This window comes from Haliaeetus albicilla, chromosome 29, assembly GCF_947461875.1.
Source record: "Haliaeetus albicilla chromosome 29, bHalAlb1.1, whole genome shotgun sequence".
NCBI classification, from domain to species: domain Eukaryota; kingdom Metazoa; phylum Chordata; class Aves; order Accipitriformes; family Accipitridae; genus Haliaeetus; species Haliaeetus albicilla.
In genome coordinates, this window is record NC_091511.1 from 2,492,240 (window position 1) to 2,513,088 (window position 20,849).

Here is a 20,849-nt window from a genome sequence, read left to right on the forward strand (position 1 = left end):
GGACACAGGGACATACGGGGACAGGGACAGGCCATGGGGACATGTGGGAGGTGGAGGGGACACGGGGGAGGAGATCCCTCTGCGTGGCTGTGCTGGCCTTGGGGACACCAGGACCCTCTTGGGCCATCATGGTGGCCTTGGGGACATTGAATTTCCCCATGGGGACACAGCACACCCCTCCCCCCTTGCATGGTCGTGGTGGCTTTGGGGACACCAGGAACCCCCATGGAGACATGGAGGGGACATGAGAGAGGTGACATGAAGGCACATGAAGAGGACACATGGGAGGTGACATGGGGACACGGGAGGGTGGACTGACATGGGAGGGGATGTGGGGACAAAGGAGATACGGGGGGGCACACGCATACGTTGGGGACAAAGCGACACGGAACCAAGACTGCAGTAGTGACATTGATGCCAGTGCTCCCCAACGAAGCCACCGTCTCCTACCGTGGTCCCCGTGGCAGCAGCCCCGGGAGGGCGGCAGTGGCATCCCGGCAGCGCTGGGCCACGGTGGTGGCCTCGGGGACGTTGGGGTTGACCAACAGCCCCCGGGCCACCCGCAGTGTCCCCAAGAGGTGGCACTTGGCCAGGCGGGCGCTAGCATCCCACAGTGCCTCGGCCACTGCCACCGCTGCCATCAGGTCCTCGGGGACACCAGGACCTCCTTGCACGGTCATGGTGGACCCGGGGAAATCAGGACCCTCCTGGGCCACTCCAGGAGCCTCAGGGCCACCGTGGCCAGCAGCCATAGCAGCCACGGTGGCCTCGATGTCCTCGAGGCGGCGCTGCAGGTGACAGTAGAAGAGGGTGGCCTGGTGACAGGCGGCCACCAAGCGTCCCAGGGGCTTGTGGGCCACCGCCGCCAGCCGTCCCCTCTCCCCAGCCACCGCCGTCTCCACCATTGCCACCGCCATCTTCTCGGTGGCCTCGGCGGCCGCCTGCAGCCCCGCACTGGCCTCAGACACCTGCGTCTTGTGGGCTGCCAGCACCTCGGCCATCGTAGCCAACTCTGAGGCCACCGGCAGAGCCCGGGTGACCGCCAGCATCTGCTGGCGTGCCCTGTCCTCCTGGGCCATCGCCGCTGTCAGGTGGCCCATGGTGACCCCGGCGGTGGCCCCTGTGGTGGCCGCGGTCCCACAGGCGTCCCTCAGGTGTGCAGCATCCCCCGCTACCGTGGCCCAGGTGGCCACCACTGAGGCCACCGCCTCCCGCCACTCGCGGGTGATGGTCACCACGATGGCCCAGGCGTCCCCTGTGGTGGCCCTGGGGACAGTGGAATCCCCTGGTGGGACGACAGTGGGCTCAAGGGTGGCCCCGGTGGTGGCTCCAGCAGTGGCCAGGGCACGACGGAGGCGGGTGGCATCTCCGTGATGGTGGTCCATGGCCCGGCGGATGTTGGCGATGAGGGCCACCAGCCTGGCCCGCAGCGAGCCCGGTGACCCGGCCAGGGGGATGTCCCCTGGGGTGGCCCCCAGCTCGCCCAGGATGGCCACCACAGTCACCAACGGCTCCAGCAGCTCCGGGGACACCTGGGGACAGGACAGAGCCGGTGGCAGTGTCCCCAATGTCCCTTGTCCCCTTTGGGGTCCCCTGATGTCACCCCGTGGTCCCCCAATGTCCTTTGTCCCCACCATCATCCTCACTGTCCCTCTGGGGTCCCCCCCGTACCCCCCCATCCCCCTGTCCCTTTTTCTGTCCCCTGTCACCCATCACCGCCACCCGCTGTCCACTGACAAGCCCCGTCCCCTTGTCACACACCACCCCCAACCCCCGTCACCCTCATGTCCCTCATCCCCTCTGCCACCCCCGTCACCCCCCCACCCCTCCACCCCCCTGTCCCCACCACCCCCCCGGCCACCCCATTCCCCATCCCCTCTGCCACCGCCCTGTCCCCCCATCCCCATCCCCTTGTCACCCCCCTGCCACCCCATCCCCTCCGCCAAACCCCCGCCACCCTGTCCCCCTGCCACCCCCCCGCCACTGCCCTGCCCCTCATGTCCCCCCATCCCCTCTGCCCCCCGTCCCCATCCCCCCCGCCACCCCCCGTTCCCTCTGTCACCCCCCCCCCGTCGTCCCCCCCCCCCGCCGCCATCCAGCGCTGAGATTTGTCCCACCTCGGGGGGCACGATGGCCCCGGTGGCCTCAGGGGTCTCCATAGGTGGTGGCAGCGTTGGGGACCCCTTGGAGACGCCTTGGGGACACGCAGGACCGGGATGTGGCGGCAGCGGCGAGGCCGGATACGGTCCCGGACCTGGGCCAGGCTCGGCCCACGGGGGGGCTGGGCGAGGGGACGCTGCCAGCGGGGCGTCACCCGCCCCATGACGGCGGTACAGCCACCCACACCCCTCGGTGGGTCCCCGCCGTGTCCCCAACAGGACCCCACCGCCTCCAGTGGTCCCCCGATGTCCCCCAACGGGGCCCAGCACGGCCACTTGCAGCCCCCCAGTGTCCCCCGATGTCCCCAGGGGGGGTCCCACAGCTCCCTGGTGTCGCCTGATGTCCCCAGGGGGGTCCCACAGTCCCCTGGTGTCCCCCGATGTCCCCAGCAGGGTCCCACGACCCCCCATGTGCCCCGATGTCCCTAATGTAGCCCCGTGCTCTGTGATGTCCCCCCCCGATGTCCCCAGTGGGGGCCCAGCACAGCCACCCACAGTACTTGGTGTCCCCCGATGTCCCCCCACAATGTCCCCTGATGTCGCCACAGCCCCTCATGTCCCCCACTGTCCCCAAAGCAGCCCCAGACCCCCAGTGTCCCCCCTCTGTGTCCCCAGTGGGGCCCCAATACGGCCACCCACAACCTCCAACATGCCCCCCATGTCCCCGACATGTCCCCGACATGTCCCCAGTGCTGGCTCCGGCACGTCCCCAACGTATCCACCAGAGCTGGCCACGATGGTGGCCTCAGTGTCCCCAGTGTGTTCTCACTGGTGGCCCCAGCGTGTCCCCAGCGCTGGCCCTGGTGATGTCCGTGGAGTGTCCCCAATGCTGGGGCCAAGGCGGCCTCAGAGAAGTCCCCAGCACAGCCCCAGTGATGTCCCCAGTGTGGCAACAGCTTGTCCCCCATCCTGGCTCCCAGCATGTCCCTAATGATGCCCCTAGTGTCCTCAATGCTGTCCCCAACATGGCCCTGCTGATGGTCCTGATGCGTCCTCACCATGTCCCCCATGGCTTGGGGACATCCAGCCGGGTGCCCTTGGGGACATTGGGGACAGTCCTGAGCCCTTTGGCAGGGATGGCTTGGGGACATCCCCCTTCCTGGTGTCCTTGGAATGGGGTGGGGGTGTCCCCTTCCCCTGGTGTCCCCATGTCCCTGCCATGTCCCCAAGCCCCAGTAACAGGTCGGGGGCTTGGCGTGTCCCTGAGGTTTATTGGGGGGACAGGGGACAGTGTCACCAATGCATCCCTGGTGTCCTTGGACCACAAAGGGGACATCCTTGATGTTCCCAGGTGGGACAGGGGACATCCTGGTGTCCCTGGTGTCCCCAGGAGGAGGGACATCCAGGTGTCCTCAGGTGGGACAGGGGACATCCCAGTGTCCCCAGGACAGAGAAGGGACATCCTGGTGTCCCCAGGATGAGGAGGACCCTCCGGGTGTCCCCAGATGAGACAGGGGACATCAGGTTGCCCCCAGGATGAGGAGGACCCTCCGGGTGTCCCTAGATGGGACAGGGGACATCGGGTTGCCCCCAGGATGAGGAGGACCCTCCGGGTGTCCCCAGATGAGACAGGGGACATCAGGTTGCCCCCAGGATGAGGAGGACCCTCCGGGTGTCCCTAGATGGGACAGGGGACATCGGGTTGTCCCCAGGATGAGGAGGGCCCTCCCAGTGTCCCCATCCCCCATCCCTACTCAGCCTCTGGCAGAGCCTCCAGTGCCCGGGCCAACCTCTGCATCCCCTCCTTGTCCCCCATCACTGTCCCCAAGGCCACCACGACGTCCCCCAGGACCCGGGCGCTGGCAGGGAAGCCTTTGGCCATCTCCAGGTCCTGGGTGACAGCGTCCACCAGGGTCTTCAGGTGACCGGCCACCTCCTCCAGCATCCCCAGGGTGGCATTGGCAGCGGTGGTGGCCTCGGTGGCCTCGGTGGTGGCAGCGGCGGCAGCGGCGATGTCCCGGGCCAGGCGGCGGTAGCGAACGGCTTGGTGACGCTGGTGGCTGGCGGCGGTGGCCAAGTGACGCTTGGATGTCCCCGCGCCCCACAGGGCCACCTGGCTGACAAGGGCGAAGGTGGCCAGGCAGGGGACGAGGTGACTCTCCTGAGTCACCCCCAGCGCCTCTCGCACCATGTCCAGGGACACTGTGGGGACAGCCGGGGGACGGGGACATCACCTGGTGTCCTCGCCCCCTCCCAGTGTCCCCAGTCTTGTCCTGGTGTCCCTGTCCCTTTCTGGTGTCCACACACCCCAGTGTCCCCTGTCCCCTCCTGGTGTCCCCCATCCCTATGTCCCCATCTCCTCCCGGTGTCCCAGTTCCCTCCCAGTGTCCCCAGTCCCCTCCTGGTGTCCCCCATCCCAATGTCCCCAGTCCCCTCCCAGTGTCTCAGTTCTCTCCCAGTGTCCCCTGTCCCCTGCTGGTGTCCCCCATCACTATGTCCCAGTCCCCTCCTGGTGTCTTAGTTCTCTCCCAGTGCCCCCAGTCCCCTCCTGGTGTCCACCATCCCAGTGTCCCCAGTCCCCTCCCAGTGTCTCAGTTCTCTCCCAGTGTCCCCTGTCCCCTGCTGGTGTCCCCCATCACTATGTCCCAGTCCCCTCCTGGTGTCTTAGTTCTCTCCCAGTGCCCCCAGTCCCCTCCTGGTGTCCACCATCCCAGTGTCCCCAGTCTTGTTCCGGTGTCCCTGTCCCCTCCTGGTGTCCCAGTCCCCTCCCAATGTCCTCAGTCCCATCCCAGTGTCCCCATCCCCTCCCGCTGTCCCCAGTCCCCTCCCAATGTCCCCATTCCCATCCCAGTGTCCCCAGTCTTGTCCTGGTGTCCCTGTCCCTTTCTGGTGTCTCCATCCCCTCCCAGTGTCCTACTTCCCTTCCAGTGTCCTGTGTCCCCCATCCCAGTGTCCCCATCCCCTCCCAGTGTCCCAGTTCCCTCCCAGTGTCCCCAATTCCCTCCCCGTGTCCCCAGTTCCCTCATCCCAGGGTCTCCAGTCTTGTTCCAGTGTCCCTGTTGCCTCCTGGTGTCCCCTCCCAGTGTTCCAGACCCCTCCTGATGTCCCCAGTCCCCTCCCAGTGTCCCCAGTCCCCTCCCAGTGTCCCCCAGTCCATACTGATTGGGGTAGGGGAAGCTCCATACTGGTCTACACTGGTCTGTAGGGTATTGTGCTGGTCTTTACTGGTCTACAGTGGCTCCTACCGGTCCCTGCTGGTATATACTGGTTTGAACTGGTCTGTGGAGCTCCTTACTGGCCCACATAGCTCCAGACTGGTCTATACTGGTCAGAGCAGGGGAAAGCTTCTACTAGTCTGTAGGGTTTCCTACTGGTCCCTACTGGTCTGTAGGGTCCTCTACTGATATTACTGAGCCAAGAGATCTCTAGGGCTTCCTACTGGTCCTTACTGGTCTGAACTGGCCCAATACTGGCCAGGGCAGGGAAAAGTCTCTACTTGCCTGTATAGCTCCTTACTGGTCTGTACTGCTCCCCACTGGCCTGTAGGGTTCTCTACTAGCATTACTGATCCAAAAAGATCCATAGGGCTCCCTACTGGTCTGAACCGGTCCCTACTGGTTAAACTGGTCCATACCAGTCAGAGCAGGGGAAAGTCTCTACTGGTCTGTAGGGCTCCCTACTGATCTGTACTGGTCTGTAGGGTTCTCTACTGGTATTACTAATCCAAACAGACCCATATGGCTCTCTACTGGTCTGAACTGGTGCATTCTGGCCTATACTGATCAGGGCAGGGGAAAGTCTCTACTGGTCTGTAGGGCTCCCTACTGATCTGTACTGGTCTGTAGGGTTCTCTACTGGTATTACTAATCCAAACAGACCCATATGGCTCTCTACTGGTCTGAACTGGTGCATTCTGGCCTATACTGATCAGGGCAAGAGAAAGTCTCTACTGGTCCACAGAACTTCCTACTGGTCCATACTGGTCTTTACTGCTCTACAGGGGTTTCTTATGGTACCTACTGGTCTAAACTGGTCCCTACTGGTCTGTCGGGCTCCCTGCTCGTACATACTGGTCTGTAGGGACCTCTACAGGCATTACTGGTCCAAGCAGAACTGTAGGGCTCCCTACTGGTCTGAACTGGTCCATTCTGGTCCATTCTGGTCCATACTGGCCAGGGCAAGATAAAGTCTCTACTAGCCTGTAAAGCTTCCTACTGGTCTGTAAGATTCTCTTCTGGCGTTACTGGTCCAGGTGGATCTGTAGGGCTCCCTACTGCTCTGAACTGGTCCATTCTGGCCTATACTGGTCCATACTCACACAGGGGGGCACAGACAAGCAGCAGCACCAGGGAAACACTCCGGGCCACCCACAGACCCCAGCGACGCCGGCGATTCCGGCACAGTTCCCGCTCTAGCTCGGAAGCGCTGGCATCGGCGGCCGTCCCCAGAGCCCGGTAGAGCCCTTCGGCATTGAGCCCCACTGTTGGTGGCGGCATCATTGCTGCCGCCGCCATCGTGTCCTCCAGCGCCGTCTGCAGCCTCTCCAGCACCACCTCCGCCTCGCTCAGCACCACCTTCGCCTCTGCCAACACCTTTGCCACCGTTCCCGGTGTTCCCAGCGCCTCCGCCAGCTCCCCCAGTGCCTGCAGCACCCGTCCCGAGGCCACCGTGGCCGAGCCCACCGCCAGGGACAGTGGTGGAGATGACATCCTGCGGGCGACCCAGGCATCCAGGTGGGGACATCCAGGCAGGGGAGGCCTCCCCAACCCCACAATAGAGATAAGAGGGACCCAGGCATCCGGGGATGGGACCCAGGTGTCGGGGTGGGAAAACCCTCCCTGGGAACCCAGGTGTCCGGGGATGGGACCCTGTCCAGGGACCCACGTGTCCTGGGAGGGGACACACACCCTAGAAGAGGGACCCAGGCATCCAGGAGGGACCCAGGCATTTGGGTGGGACTACCATCACGAGGGATCCAGGTGTCCCAGGGGGGACGGGACTCAGGCATCCGGGGATGGCACCCTCCCCAGGGACCCACGTGTGCTGGGAAGGGACACACACCCCTAGAAGAGGGACCCAGGCGTCCGGGTGGGACCACCATCAGCACTCCAAGGCACCCAGGCATCCGGGCGCAGCCGCCATCGCCGTTCCGAGGCACCCAGGCGTCCGGGGGCAGGAAGTTTTCAACTTCCCTTTTCCACAACCACGGAGGGACCCGGGCGTCTGGGTGTGGTTCCCAACCCCCTTGCCCCCAGCTCCCCCTCCCACCCCTGGGATCCCCCCCTCAAGGGACCCAGGCATCCGAATGTGGGGACCCCCTCCCAGCACCTACCTCCCTGTGCCCCTTGGATACCGTCACAACAGACAGTGGCACCTACGTCACTGCCACTCCCACCCACAAGGGATCCAGTCTTCCGGGGTGATGGGAGCGACCTGGGTGCCCGGGCCCTGTCACCCCTCAGAACCCCCCGTTTACTACCCCAGGGCCAAGGTTTAATGCCCCCGGGGCCAAAATTTGCATGCCAGAACCCAGATTCACCCCTCAGGGCCCAGACTCACACTCCAGAGCACAGATTTACCCCCTTGGAGCCCAGATTTACCCCTCAGGGCTCAGATATATCCCCTTGGAGCCCAGATTTACCCCTCAGGGCTCAGATTTACCCCTCAGAGCTCACATTTATCCCCTTGGAGCCCAGATTTACCCCTCAGGGCTCCCTTTATGCTCTCAGGGGCCAGATTTACGCCCTCAGGGCTCAGATTTACCCCCTCAGGACTCTCTTTATGCCCCCAGGGACCAGATTTACCCCCTTGGAGTCCAGATTTACCCACTCTGCACTCCCTTTGTGCCCTCAGGGTTCAAATTTACCCCTCAGGGCTCAGATTTGCCCCCTCAGGGCTCCCATTTACCCCCTCAGGACCCCTTTATGCCCTCAGGGTACAGATTTACACCCTTGTGATACCGAAAAGCTGGCTGAAGAAACTCTCTAAGCCTCGATTTTGGAGTTTTAGAAAGCAGGCATTCTTTATTGCAGCGCTGGATGCAGGGGGGATCGCTGCACCTATCATGCACACCATCAGGCCTAATTGTGCAGGTTAAGTACATGTTCCACATACATATTCACTAGATTTCCAAGAAATGTTATACATATTCATTAGTTTTCCGGGAAGCTATTAGTATATGCAAATGCCCTTTACGCAGGCGCATTGAAGGTCTCTGGTGGTCTTCAGGAGTCCTCTGGTGGTCTTCCGTAGTCTTCCCCACTTGTCTGCTACTTGACTCTCCTCAGGTGGTTCTGCGCAGTATGGTCCTTTACATGTTTTGGTACATCTTATCCTAAAGAATGCACATTAGTCCCTAAAAAAAAAAATGCTTGTTAGTGTTCTTATTATCTAAGTTTTCATTTGTGATGTAAAACCATATGGCTAGTTTAAGCTAAATTATCTACAAGGACGAGAACAAGGACAGGAGTTCTTACCTTTTCCAGACCTATCTATCAAGCAAGGCCTCTGCTTGTGCCTTCTCAGCAAGATCATAAATTCATCAAACATTTAATTAAGCTTTGTGATTGCTCATGACTCCCTCCTGCTCATTCTCATTTTCTTGATCTTTCAACTCTTACTATATCACTTGGAGCCCAGATTTACCCCCCAGGGCTCAGATTTACACCCTCGGGGCTTCCTTTGTGCCCTCAGGGCTCAGATTTACACCCTCGGAGGCCAGATTTACCCCTCAGCACTCCCTTTGTGCCCACAGAGCTCAGATTTACCCATCAGAGCTCCCATTTGCCCCCTCGGGACCCTACTTACCACCCCAGGCCTAGATTTACCCCCTCAGGCCCTGATTAACACCTCCAGGGCCCTGATTTACCCCCTCAGGGCCCAGATTTACCCCTCAGGGCACAGATTTAGCCCCTCAGAACCCCCTTTATGCCCCCAGAGCCCAGATTTAACCCCTCAGGGCCCAGATTTACACCCCATAGCTCAGATTTACACCCTCGGGGCTTCCTTTGTGCCCTCAGGGCTCAGATTTACCCCCTCAGGACTCCCATTTACCCCCTTGGGACCCCACTTACCACCCCAGGCCCAGATTTAACCCCCTCAAAGCCCCCGCTTTACCCCAGGCCCCACCCCTCGAGCTCTGATTGGCGGAGCCTCCGTGAGGGGGCGGGACGAGCCGCCGCGTTCTATGCACCGCCCCCCACGCCCAGGCGCAGCCTTTCATTGGCCAGCGTGGAGGTGGGACCTGCGCGGCGCCGCCTCTCATTGGTTGATACTTTCCCGCCTCTGGGGTAGGGGGCGGACTCTTCGCTCAGTGCAGCGCCCTGATTGGCTATGCCGGGCGGAGGGGGAGAGTGGTGGCGGCGCGTTCCCGGCGTGCGCCGCGCGGTTGTGAAGGGAGACGGGGCTTTGGTGGTACTGGGAGGTACTGGGAGTTAGTGGGAGCCCCTGGGACCGTGGGGAGGGGAAATGGGGGGCCACTGGGAGTTACTGGGAGTAAGGAGGGGGAACTGGGAGACACTGAGGATATGAGGGGGCAGTTACTGGGGGAACTGGGAGACACTGGGACCTTGAGGGGGGCAGTGGGGACCTGCTGGGAGATACTGGGAGGATCTGCGTGGGTTGAACTGGGAGTTACTGGGAATGTGAGGGAGGGACTGAGGAGTTAGTGGGGGCTAGTGGGAATTACTGGAAGTGTTGGAGTGTACTGGGAATACGAGGGAGGGGGTTACTGGGTGTACTGGGGCCCCCTGGGACCATGATGGGGGGAATGAGGAGCCACTGGGAGCTATTGGGAATTACTGGGAGTGTGTGTGGGGGAACTGGGAGTCACTGGGAATATGAAGAGACGGTTACTGGGGGTCACTAGGCATCCTGGGAGCCACTGGGACTATGATGGGGGGAGTGGGGAGCCACTGGGGGCTACTGGGAATTACTGGGAGTGTGTTGGAGTGTACTGGGAGTCACTGGGAATATGAGGGAGGCAGCTACTGGGTGTACTGGGACCCCCTGGGACCACGATGGGATGAATGGGGGTCTACTGGGAGCCACTGGGAGGGGGGGAGGGGTACTGGGAGTCCCTGGGGCTGGAGGGCCTGTCAGTGAATTGGGAGCCACTGGGGGTTAATGGGGGTGTTGGGGTGGGGGGTGGGACTGGGAGTCACTGGTTCCATGGCAGGTTGGAACTGGGAGTTACTAGGGGTTTACGGGAACCAGGCGGGAACTGGGAGTCACTGGTGGTTACTGGGAGTCATTGAGGCTGGAGGATACTGGGAATGTGAGGAGAGGTGAACAGGCCCTAACTGGAGGCTACTGGGAGGTACTGGGTCTGGGCATGGGGGGGTTACTTGGAGTTAACTGGGGCCATGGGGTGGTTACTGGGAGGTACCGGGACTGGGAATAGGGAGGTACTGGGCCCATGATGGGGTTACTGGGACTTACTGGGAGTTGCCCCCCCCAAGGTGCCACCAATGGCCGAGAGTCACCTGGAGCCGCCAGGCACTGGTGAGCCCCCAACACCTGGGTCCCCCCTCCCCGCACCCCCCCCGACACCTGGGTCCCCCCCCGGACACCCGGATCCTTCCCACCCCCCAGGTCTGAGGGGCCTCGTCCCCCCGTCGCACTTCGTGCTCCGCCCCCCCAGTCCCAGCACCAGGTAAGGACCCCCAGTGCTCCCAGTAACCTCCTGGTTACCCTCCCTGTAATCTCCCAGTTACCCCCGCAGTGCTCCCTGTAATCTCCCAGTTTCCCTCTCCCAGTGCTCCCTGTAATCTCCCAGTTTCCCTCTCCCAGTGCTCCCAGTAACCCTCAGTGCTCCCTGTAATCCCCCAGTCTCCCCTTCCAGTGTTCCCAGTAACACCCCAATGTTCCCAGTAATCCCCCACTAACCTTCCCAGTAGCTCTCAGTGTTCTCTGCAATCCCCCAGTCTCCCCTTCCAGTGCTCTCAGTAACCCCCTAGTGTTACCAGTAACCCCCCACTAACCCTCCCAGTAACCCCCAGAGCCTGGACACCTAGGTCCCCTTTGGCAGGCCCCTGGAGGCGGAGCTTGATGCTGAGAAGAGGCGTGGCCAAGCCCTGGAGGCAGAGCTTGATGCTGAGAAGAGGCGTGGCCAAGCCCTGGAGGTGGAGCTTGATGCTGAGAAGAGGCGTGGCCAGGCCCTGGAGGTGGAGCTTGATGCTGAGAAGAGGCGTGGCCAGGCCCTGGAGGCAGAGCTTGATGCTGAGAGGAGGCGTGGCCAGGCCCTGGAGGCAGAGCTTGATGCTGAGAGGAGGCGTGGCCAAGCCCTGGAGGTGGAGCTTGAGACTGAGAGGAGGCGTGGTCAGACCCTGGAGGCAGAGCTTGATGCTGAGAGGAGGCGTGGTCAAACCCAGGGGGTAGAGTCTGATGGGGGGCAGCCCCTGGAGGAGGTGAGCCTGGATGTCTGGGTCCCCTGGGGGCCGGGTCCCCTCCCCTTGGGGACATGGTGGCCCTGTCCCCAGGGTGTCCCCATGGTGAGGGGGGACATGGTGGCCCTGTGCCTTCTCCCCATTGTGTCCCCAGGACGTCCCCATGTCCCCTGTCCCTCTGGTGTCCCCAGGGTGTCTCCCTGTCCCCAGGATGTCCCCACAGTGGTGGTGACATGGTGGCCCCGTCCACAGGACGTCCCTGCAGTGTGCCCAGTATGTCCCCTGTCCCTTTGGTGTCCCCAGCGTGTCCCAATGTCCGGTGTCCCCAGAATGTTCCCGTGTCTCTTTGGTGTCCCCAGGTTGTCACCCTGTTCTCATGGTGTCCCCTCTCCCCAGGATGTCCCCGTTCCCACTGTCCCCACGGTGTCCCGATACCCCTGCGGTGTCTCCACACTGTCCCCATTCCTCCCAGTGCCAGGCCCAGGTGCTGTTCCAGGCCCGGCTCAGTGCCCTCGGCCACATCCTGACCCTGCAGGAGCGCGAGCTGGGCCGTGAGGTGGGGCTGGGGGGGCCACAGGGTGCCCTTGGAGGGGCTTTTAGGGGGGCAGGGGGGCATAGGGTGCTCTTGGGGGGCCCTTTGGGGTGCTAGGGGGTGGCTGGGGTGGTGTGAGGTGCTTCTTGGGTGCCAGGGGGGACCCTGGGGGCTCCTGAGATGATTCAGGGGAGGGGGGCTGGGGTGCTGGGGGGGGTCCTGGGATGCTTTGGGGTGCCATAGGGTGCCACTGGGGGGGCTTTTGGGGTGCTGGGGGAGCTCTAGGGTGCTGTGAGGTGTCCCTGGGGAGCAATGGGAGGTCATAGGGTACCACAGGGGGTCTTGGGGAGCAATGGGGCAACCCAGGGAGTAAGGGGGAGTCCTGGGGTGCTCTGGGGGGGTCCAGGGTATCCCTGAGGTGCTGCGGGGGGCAATGGTGCTTGAGGGGAGGGGGTTCTAGAGGGTCTTGGGGTGCCATAGGGTGCCCTGGGGGAGCTTTTGGAGTGCTGGAGTGGCTTTGGAGTGGCAGGGGGTGTTCTTGGTGTGTGATGGGGCGACCCAAGATACTGGGGGAGGGTCTGGGATTTGGGGGGAGTTGGAGCCCCCTGAGGTTCCATAGAGTGCCATGTGGGATTCTTTTGGGTTGCTGGGGGAACCCTAGGTGCTGTGAGGTGCCCCTGGGGAGCAATGGGGAGGCCTTTCGGTTCCACAGGGTGGGGCACAGGGACAGTGGCGTGACTAGGGGTGCTGGGGGACCCTGGGGTGCCATAGGGTGCCACTGAGGGGGGTTTTGGGTGCCGGGGAGCCCTAGGGTGCTGTGAGGTGCCGCTGGAGAGCAATGGGGGGTCCCTAGGGTGCCACAGAGGGTTCTGGAGGGCAACAGGGCTACGCAGGGACTTGTGGGGCGGGGTCCTGGGGGTGGTGGGGAGGGCCCCAGAGCACCCACACCTCCACCTCTCACCCCCCAGCTGCCCCCCCCCGGGGTGCCCGTGGCAGTGGCCCCCCCCCGGCTGCAGGCACTTCTGGGGCGCTGGCGGGAGAAGGTCTTTGCCCTCCTGGTGCAGCTGCGGGTGCAGGAGGAGGCGCAGCGGGTGCTGCAGGCACAGGTGGGTGCCTGGACTTCTGGATCCCTCCTGGGGGTGGCACCTGGGTCCCATCTAGGGAGGTTGGGGGGTGCCTAGACACCTGTGTCCTTCCCAGGGGCATTCCTGAGTCCCTTTTAGCGGGGTTGGGGAGTTTCCTGGATGCCTGGGTCCCTTCTGGGGGTCACCCGTTTCCCTTTGGAGGGTCTCCTGAATGCCTGGGTCCCTTCCGGGGGTCACCTGTTTCCCTTTGGGGGCATCTCCTGGATGCCTGGGTCCCTCCTGGCACTCTCCCAAACACCTGGGTTCCTCAGGTGGGGACGCTGGGGGCGGCGGTGGCAGCGGGGACGCGCCGGGTGACACGGCTGGAGCTGAGTCTGCACGAGAGGGCGGCCACCGCTGAGCTGCAGCGTCGGGACGCCAAGGTCAGCAGGGACATGGGGGGACACTTGGGATGTATGGGGACCTGCTGGGGACACAGGGCAACACACGTGGGACATATGGAGACCTGCTAGGGACACATGGGACATATGGGGACCTGCTGGGGACACAGTGAAAGATGTGGGACATATGGGGACTTGTTGGGGACACGCGTGGGACCGGCTCGGGAAATGAGGGGACATGTGTGGAACATATGGGGAGCTGCTGAGGACATGCATGGGCTATATGGGGATGTGCATGGGACATACAGGGACAGATTGGGGAAACAGGGACCTGCTGGGGACATGGAAGGACATGATCAGGACATATGAGGACACACTGGGGACGCGCATGGGGTAAAGGGGGACCTTCTGGGGACACGCACAGGACATGTGGGGGTCTGCTGGGGACACGGGGGACACACTGGAGATATGTATGGGACATGTGGGGCCATGCTGGGGACATGGGGGTATGCTGGGGACATGGGGACACAGAGGGAGACATGTCCAGGCCATGCTGGGGATGTGCTGGGGACACAGGAATGGATTGGGGGTGGTGTGGGGACACACTGGAGACATCACAGCGGGTCACTTGGGGAGGGGTTGGGGACATGCTGGTGACATCGGTGACCGGTGAGCAGTGTCCCAGTATCTGACCAGGCAGGTGACCCAGAGTGAGGACATGCTGGGGACACGGGAGGGCTTGGGGACACGTTGGGGATGTGGTGGCACTTTTCCCAGCGCCTGGCGCAGGAGGTGATGCAGCAGCAGGGACGGGCAGAAGCAGCTGAGGAGGCACTGGGGGGACTGGCCCGGGCGGCTGCCAGGTACTGGGACAGGACTGGGGGGGCACTAAGAGGGCCTGTGGGGGAATTGAGCACCAAGAGGGATGGGGGGGAACAGGGAAGAAACTGGGGGGGGGGGGGGGGGGAGGGGGGAGTGGGAGGGACTGGGGTGATGCTGGGGGGGACTAGGATAGGGGCTGGGGAAATACTGGGAGGCACTGGGAACACTAGGAGGGAACTGGGAATTAACTGAGAGGCATCTGGGGGATACTGGGAGGGGGACACTGGGAGGTCACCAGTGTCCCTGTTTCCACATCACTGCTGGTCCTGTCCCTGTGTCATGACTCCCCTGTCCCCTGTGGCCCCCAGGCTGGCTGGGGTGGTGACAGCACGCGAGGCTGAGGTGACAGCAGCCACCGGGACCATGGTCACCCTCAGTGCCCGCCTGCGCCGGGCGGGAGAGCGGCTCCGTGTCCTCCAGGGTACAGGGATGGGGAGAGAGACATGGGGATGGGGACACAGGGAGGGAGACGTGGAGACAGGGGGCACAGAGGTGAGGAGGGGAGGGGGACATGGGAACGGGAAAGGGGACATGGGGACAAGGAGGGAGACATGGGGATGGGGACACAGGGATGGGGGGGGTAGGGATGGGGACACGGGGAGGGAGATGTGGGGACACGGAGGCACAGGAGTGGGGAGAGGAAGGGGACATGGGGACAGGAAGAGGGACCTGGGAACAGGGAGGGGGACATGGGGACAGGGATGGAGATATGGGGACAGGGGAGGGACAAGGACACAGAGATGAGGATGTGGGGATGGGGACAGGACAAGGTGTGAGGACAGGAATAGGGTGGCCCCGATGCCACCATCACCCTTTCTCTGCAGTGGGTGGCCCTGGACTCACCCTGTCCCCTGTTCTCAGGGCTGGTGGCCCCGGCGGTGGCCTTGGACCGGCCGTGGTGGCAGCGGGACCCAGTGGGGGACGAGTGAGTGACGGGAGAGGGGCCCGGATGCCTGGGTCCACTTTGGAGGTGTTGAAGGACACCAGGGGACCCTGAGGGTGGGAGGGAACCCCATGGGTGACATGCCACAAGGGTAGCATGGGGACACTGGGGGGGATATTTGGACCCTGGGAGTGACTTTGGGTCCCCATGGGTGGCAGGGAACCCCGTCCCTGCTCTTGGGGACTCCAGGGGTGACATGGTGGCCCTGTCCCCACCCTAATGGCCCTGAACCAGGTGTGGGGCCGGGGGTGACATGGTGACACTGTCTCCAGCCCGGTGGCCGAGGTGACAGGCAGCACCCATCTGCTCGCGGGGACAATGGCCAGGGTCCGGCGCAGCGGTGAGTGGGGATGCGCTGGGGACACTTTGGGCGTGCACTTGGTGGGGAGGACACTGGGCAGGGGACATCGCTGGTGGGACACAAGAGGACACCAGGCAGGTGCCAGGGGACACACTGAGGACACCATGGGGACCCAGTGCCACCCTGTGCCCCTGCGGGTGAGTGCTGGCTGCCGTGTCCCCACTGCGGCCTGTTCCTGTCCCCGCAGCGGTGGCCTCGGGGGTGGCTGAGGAGGTGACACACGGCTGGGTGACAAAGGAGGAGGTGATGTGGGACAAGGTGAGGTGGTCTGGGGACATGGGTGGGGATGTGGGGGACACAGAGAGGGGGCATGGCAGGGCTGGAGACATTGGAGGTGGCACAGGGAAGGGGTGAGAAGGGGGGGCACTGGTCTGGGAGGGCACTTGGGGACAGGGGTGGCTGCTGTCCCTGTGTCACCCCTCATGTCACCCCCAGGCCTCCCCCCATGAGGACAGGATGGGGCATCCCTCCAGCAGAGGTAGGTCCAGCCCATGTGGCACCTGTGGGTGTTTCCATATCCCCCCTGCTGTCCCCATGTCCCTGTGTCCCTCCCAGTGTCCTGTGATACGCCTGGGTGCCCCTCAATGTCCCTCAGTGTCCCCTCATGTCCCCCCAGCGGCGCTGAGCTCCCTCGTGACGCAGCTGCAGGCCCTGGGCGCCGCCATCCTCGGGGACGATGGGGACAGTGGTGACCCCCCCTGACCCCACTGCGGACCCAGGCATCCAGGTGAGTCTCCTCCACCACCCTAGCCAGTGGAGAGGGGACCAGTCTGGCCCAGTCTAGCACTGGTGTGACCCACATGTCACCCTGTGTCACTTCCCAGATGTCACTCAGCTCCTGCTCAGGTTAGGGCTAACATAGCTCATGCCGCGTGTCCTGGGGGGACACTGGGGACGCTGGCTTCGCGCCAGAGGAAGGATGAGGGCTCGCATCATCACCTGGGCGACTCGTTTTGCTCATAGATGCACAAATAAACGAATTAACAAGCTCTAAGTGATGAAACCTCACAACTTGAGTGGTGAATAAGCAAAGTCAGGTGATAAACTACTCCGTGCACAGGGGATTGAGCCCTTGTTTGTTTGTTATATTTCTTAACGAGCTCCTCAAGTTTAATTGACAGAGTATTTTGAGAGATGCAAACGGGCTGTGACATGTTAGTGATGTCAGAAGTAGCATCTCTCCTGGACACATCCCAGTGGAGCTACTTGACGTGACTGCTGTGGTGTGAGCAGAGATACTTGTGCATGTCCGTGCCTTGGCAAAGAATGAAAAAACAGATGCTGAGCGGCATCAACCGGGAGAAAAATTGAAGGAAGAGGGATGGTGAAATCCCAAGAGGGATTTATCCCAGACTGAGAGCCGTTGGCTGGGTCCCGGTAATATTTGGCAGGAATTCAGCAAATGACTAGCATTGTGTGGGTTAGAGAAGGGAAAAGGAGAAGATGCCGTGTGCTGGTGACTGGGCAGTTGTCTTGGAGGAGCGAGGGATATGACTGATGAGTTGGAAGAGGAAAATGAGGAAGTGAAGTCTAAGCACTTAAAAATGCAAATTAGATTGCTCAAGTCAAAACTTCAGCCCCAGATAATTGCCGAAGGTGAAGAGGGCAGGAGGAGGTGGGTGGAAGTGACTTTAGACCCGGTTCAAGTTCATTGTGCTGTGGATGATGATGATTGGGATATCTGGAAACGAGCAGATTTGCGGGTAATAATGAGGATGATTCCTTGCCCTCTTGGCAGCCATAATTAAAGTTGAACAACAGAGCGTGCCCACAGGGGCACAAAACTTGTCTCCAATTAATTGATCGGGGGAGAGACACTGAAGTAACCCAGCAGAAACACCTGTGGAGGGGCTGACACGGATCTGGACAGCTGGACCCAACCACTTCCACCTTAGCCCCGCTAAAGCTCCACCATTAGCATCGAGTCCAGGAGTACTGGATACCACAGGGCCAAATATTCCGAGTCCTTTACGAATTTGGGCAGAGGATGCGCTCTGCATCCCACTGATCATGGGGGGGAAAAGCTTGGAGCTAAGAAATCATTAGCTTTAGCCGTTCAGACAGGCTTAAATGGTGTTATTTTCCAAGAATATAATTATTTTCTGGTCCTTCAATGTATGCTAGTAGATTTACCACTCTGCACCCCATGGGATAAAAAACAGGTGAGAACCTCTGCTAAAATAAACAGAATAAAAAAGAGACGGTCTGTCTCCATGCAAAACACAAGGGGAAAATGGGGAAGCACTCACAGAGATGATGGGAAATACGTTCGGATAAGGGGCTCTCTCCGAGTCAGTTCAATGAGCTGCCAACTCCCCTTCTAGTGCCTGGGTTTCCCCTCATTAACTTCTTGTCATGGTGCTCTGAGATCTGTGTCAGGAGATGGGGGTGACGCTGTGGGATTTACAGGGATAACGATGGGAACCAGAGGATGCGAGCTCGGTGATAGACCCGAATCCATCAGCACTTAAACCTAGACTGGGAATCTACAGGAAACCAGTGTCGAGGCGCAGTTTGGTGGAAGCAGTCACGGCCGCTGCTCCTACTGCTGAGGATCCAAGTCCTGAGGTGATGGTCATGGTTAATAATTGCCACGTACAGCATTCCTCGTTGAGCATTCCTCGTTGACACAGGAGCCCAAATACCGATGGTAGATAAGGACACCTGCGGAGTTACAAATCTGTTGCCAACTGCTGCTCCTCTACCCCACAACAAGATAGTTAATATTCCATGATACAAATTAACCTTCTGATGTTTATTGTCCTGTTCCTGGGTTGATAAAAGAGCTGGAAGAAGGTTGTCGAGTCTCATCGCCCTCCAGCTCTCTGGTATGACCAGTAAAGAAAATTAATGGCAAGTGGTGACTAACATATAGATGATGTTTTAGTAGGCAGATGCCCAGCAGAAGTTGTGGGATGGGCTGGGGAGGTGATTATACCACACCAACAGTTAATTGAGGTAGAGGAAGGAAAGAAATAAGGACCCAGCTGGGAAGTAACGTTTTGGGGAGTCAGATGGAGAGGTGGGAGGAAAATGGCTCTTGCTGAGGTCCTACAAGAAATCCAAGAGTTAACCTGTCCCTGAGAATAAAGGAGTTGCGTGTGTGACAGGGACTTTAGGATTTTGGAGGACACATACTCCAGGATTTCATAGAATAACTTGACCACTCTGTAACTTACTCAAGAAAAATGCAGTCTGGGCATGGACTGCACCACGTGAAGAGGCCCTGGAGCTTGTAAAGGTCAATATGAATGTGTCATGGGGCCCCTTCCACCCTATGCAGCCCCTCTCACTGCATATCCAGGTGGGAAAGATGGGATATTGGTAGGCCTATGTCAACAGGGACCTCTGAGTAGCTCCAACTCATGGCAGAGGGCTCAGCACAGTTCCTCAGCCTCTGAAGAGGTTCTAGCAGGTTACGAAGGGTTGGGAGCAACCGAACCTTCAACTCAATGTAGAAGTTTAACGTTCCATGTGCCAATACCTCCTCTTAAACCTCTTCAATGTTAAGCCACCACCTTTAGGTGTAGCACCTAAGACCACTGTACAGAGCTGGGACTGTATATCCATCACAGGTAGCTTGACCAAGGAGAATAAAGTTGCTGAACCTATGGAGCACATAGCAGCGGCCACTGAATACGTGGAGCCTCCATGTTCTCCTACCCAGGATGCTCCTGAACTCAACCTCCACCAACCGCATGGTGTCTGACTGATGGGAGCGCTCATAAAACACTAGGTGAACGGCAAGGAACGGCTGCTGCTGGATCTGTGGCTGATGGACTTGTGGTAATGGAGCAAGTAGAAGGTTCTGCTCAACCAGCAGACAAGTATTAGCTCTTAGAAATGGCATATGGACTACATACGTATGGACCATATATGTATGGGCTGGTGCTACGCAATGGCAGGGAGATTCGGCAAAACGCAACTGGCAGATGGGGAATGGAGACATACAGAGAAGAAAATATTGGGAACAAAGATACCGCATCACCATCTCCTGTCCTACTGCTATAGGGCATGTAGCTGCACACCAAAAAAATACGACTGGGGTGGCCAGATGGACTGATACGAGCGACCACCAGTAGAAACGTGGCAGGATTTTCTTCTAGCTTGAGTATTGGATGGCTGAATGGCTCCACAAATGGTGGGGGGACACGGACCTGTATCATCATGCGGCAGGACCATGTTGGCCAATCTCTAAGCCACAAGTGGTCCCACCAGTGACCACTCATGGATTTGGTAATGGGAGGAGGAGTTATCAAAAGTCACTTGGGAAGGGCAAGTCCTTTGGGACACTTGGTCAGTCGACTCAATCTCCCCCATGACACCAACCTCTGAAGGATGGAAATTTACAACCGGAGTTGAAAGAGTAACGAGTTTGGGTAATGTTTTACCCACCAGGCGCCACGGCAGGATTAAACCGATGGTTTGGTGTGTAGCCGACACCGCAGGACATAATGGCTGACCTTTTAAAAGGAGGAGAGAAATGGTGGCTTGAGCATGGAGTTAAGTGGACTTTGAAACCCTACCAAGCTCTGAGGAATGGAGCGGTGGAAAGCTGGAAGGGGTTGATTAACCAACAACTCAAATGGCAAAACAATGACACTAATTAGGTGAGGAGCTTATGGGAGGCCATACAAGTGTTGAACTCACAGCAGACTCCTATGGGTAGTCCACTATAGAGAGGTTCATGTGCTGACCCAACACCAGCAGGATGCTTTGACCACCTCCAGGCATCCAGGAGAGTGGGCAAGGAATCAACACCCATCCCTTGGGAATTGCTGGGTGGGAAAACACACTTTTGAGGGAAAGGAATATGGGAAATGGTGGTAGCGAGATAACTCATTCCTGAGATTTGCATGCAACCCAAAACCTTGGTTGTCTTTCTCCCTCCCTAGGAACGATTGACCTCCTGGATGAGTAAGTGGAAAGCTGTTGTTGAACCTTCATCCTATGGAGAGTATCCACCTAGAAAGTGTAGCAAGTGTTCCCGGGAGCTTTGTTAACACCCAGTGAGGTGTTAACATCCAGAGAAGATGTGGAGAACATCTAAAAAGACAAGAATCTTCAGATGATGGACAATCCAAACTCTTCCATGGGGAAATGTGTCATTCCCTCACAGGAATCTTGATGGATAAGTAAGGAAACCGAATTAGTTGGTCATCATGTCCCTCCACTGTAACG

The 20,849-nt window shown here is 60.0% G+C and overlaps 3 protein-coding genes and 1 long non-coding RNA gene across 4 annotated transcripts; 1 reads left to right on the plus strand and 3 right to left on the minus strand.

Moving 5' to 3' along the window:
• Positions 1-388: 388 nt before the first annotated feature.
• Positions 389-2,570, minus strand: LOC138682595 (uncharacterized). The gene is made up of 2 exons (XM_069773855.1): positions 2,118-2,570; positions 389-1,532 (listed from the first exon to the last, which is right to left on the minus strand). The coding sequence occupies exons 1-2, from the start codon at positions 2,568-2,570 to the stop codon at positions 447-449; spliced, it is 1,539 nt and encodes a 512-aa protein (XP_069629956.1). The 3' UTR covers positions 389-446.
• Positions 2,571-3,713: 1,143 nt separating this feature from the next.
• Positions 3,714-7,449, minus strand: LOC138682871 (uncharacterized). The gene is made up of 3 exons (XM_069774399.1): positions 7,432-7,449; positions 6,418-6,809; positions 3,714-4,301 (listed from the first exon to the last, which is right to left on the minus strand). Exons 2-3 carry the CDS (start codon positions 6,806-6,808, stop codon positions 3,850-3,852), a joined length of 843 nt encoding a protein of 280 aa, XP_069630500.1. The 5' UTR covers position 6,809; positions 7,432-7,449; the 3' UTR covers positions 3,714-3,849.
• A 652-nt stretch (positions 7,450-8,101) lies between these two features.
• On the minus strand, positions 8,102-9,190 carry LOC138682580 (uncharacterized). Its single transcript, XR_011322667.1, has 3 exons — positions 9,073-9,190; positions 8,576-8,808; positions 8,102-8,454 (listed from the first exon to the last, which is right to left on the minus strand). It is a non-coding gene; the product is annotated as an uncharacterized lncRNA (long non-coding RNA).
• A 263-nt stretch (positions 9,191-9,453) lies between these two features.
• On the plus strand, positions 9,454-20,828 carry CCHCR1 (coiled-coil alpha-helical rod protein 1). Its single transcript, XM_069774405.1, has 15 exons — positions 9,454-9,512; positions 10,559-10,601; positions 10,692-10,752; positions 11,128-11,506; positions 11,958-12,041; positions 12,986-13,123; positions 13,414-13,524; positions 14,260-14,345; positions 14,673-14,785; positions 15,226-15,289; positions 15,580-15,647; positions 15,856-15,926; positions 16,104-16,146; positions 16,285-16,395; positions 20,564-20,828. Exons 2-14 carry the CDS (start codon positions 10,568-10,570, stop codon positions 16,368-16,370), a joined length of 1,338 nt encoding a protein of 445 aa, XP_069630506.1. The 5' UTR covers positions 9,454-9,512; positions 10,559-10,567; the 3' UTR covers positions 16,371-16,395; positions 20,564-20,828.
• Positions 20,829-20,849: the final 21 nt, after the last annotated feature.

Excerpts from the sequence above, each read along its gene's own strand:
- LOC138682595 (XM_069773855.1), bottom strand. The coding sequence starts at position 2,570 with ATGGGGGGTCGTGGGACCCTGCTGGGGACATCGGGGGACACCAGGGGA. Across the intron at positions 1,533-2,117 it reads GGGCCATCGTGCCCCCCGAG|GTGTCCCCGGAGCTGCTGGA; the intron begins GTGGGACAAATC and ends TCCTGTCCCCAG.
- LOC138682871 (XM_069774399.1), bottom strand. The coding sequence starts at position 6,808 with ATGTCATCTCCACCACTGTCCCTGGCGGTGGGCTCGGCCACGGTGGCC. Across the intron at positions 4,302-6,417 it reads GCTTGTCTGTGCCCCCCTGT|TGTCCCTGGACATGGTGCGA; the intron begins GTGAGTATGGAC and ends CTGTCCCCACAG.
- CCHCR1 (XM_069774405.1), top strand. The coding sequence starts at position 10,568 with ATGGCCGAGAGTCACCTGGAGCCGCCAGGCACTG. Across the intron at positions 10,753-11,127 it reads CCCCCCAGTCCCAGCACCAG|GCCCCTGGAGGCGGAGCTTG; the intron begins GTAAGGACCCCC and ends CCCCTTTGGCAG. Across the intron at positions 15,648-15,855 it reads GGCCAGGGTCCGGCGCAGCG|CGGTGGCCTCGGGGGTGGCT; the intron begins GTGAGTGGGGAT and ends CTGTCCCCGCAG.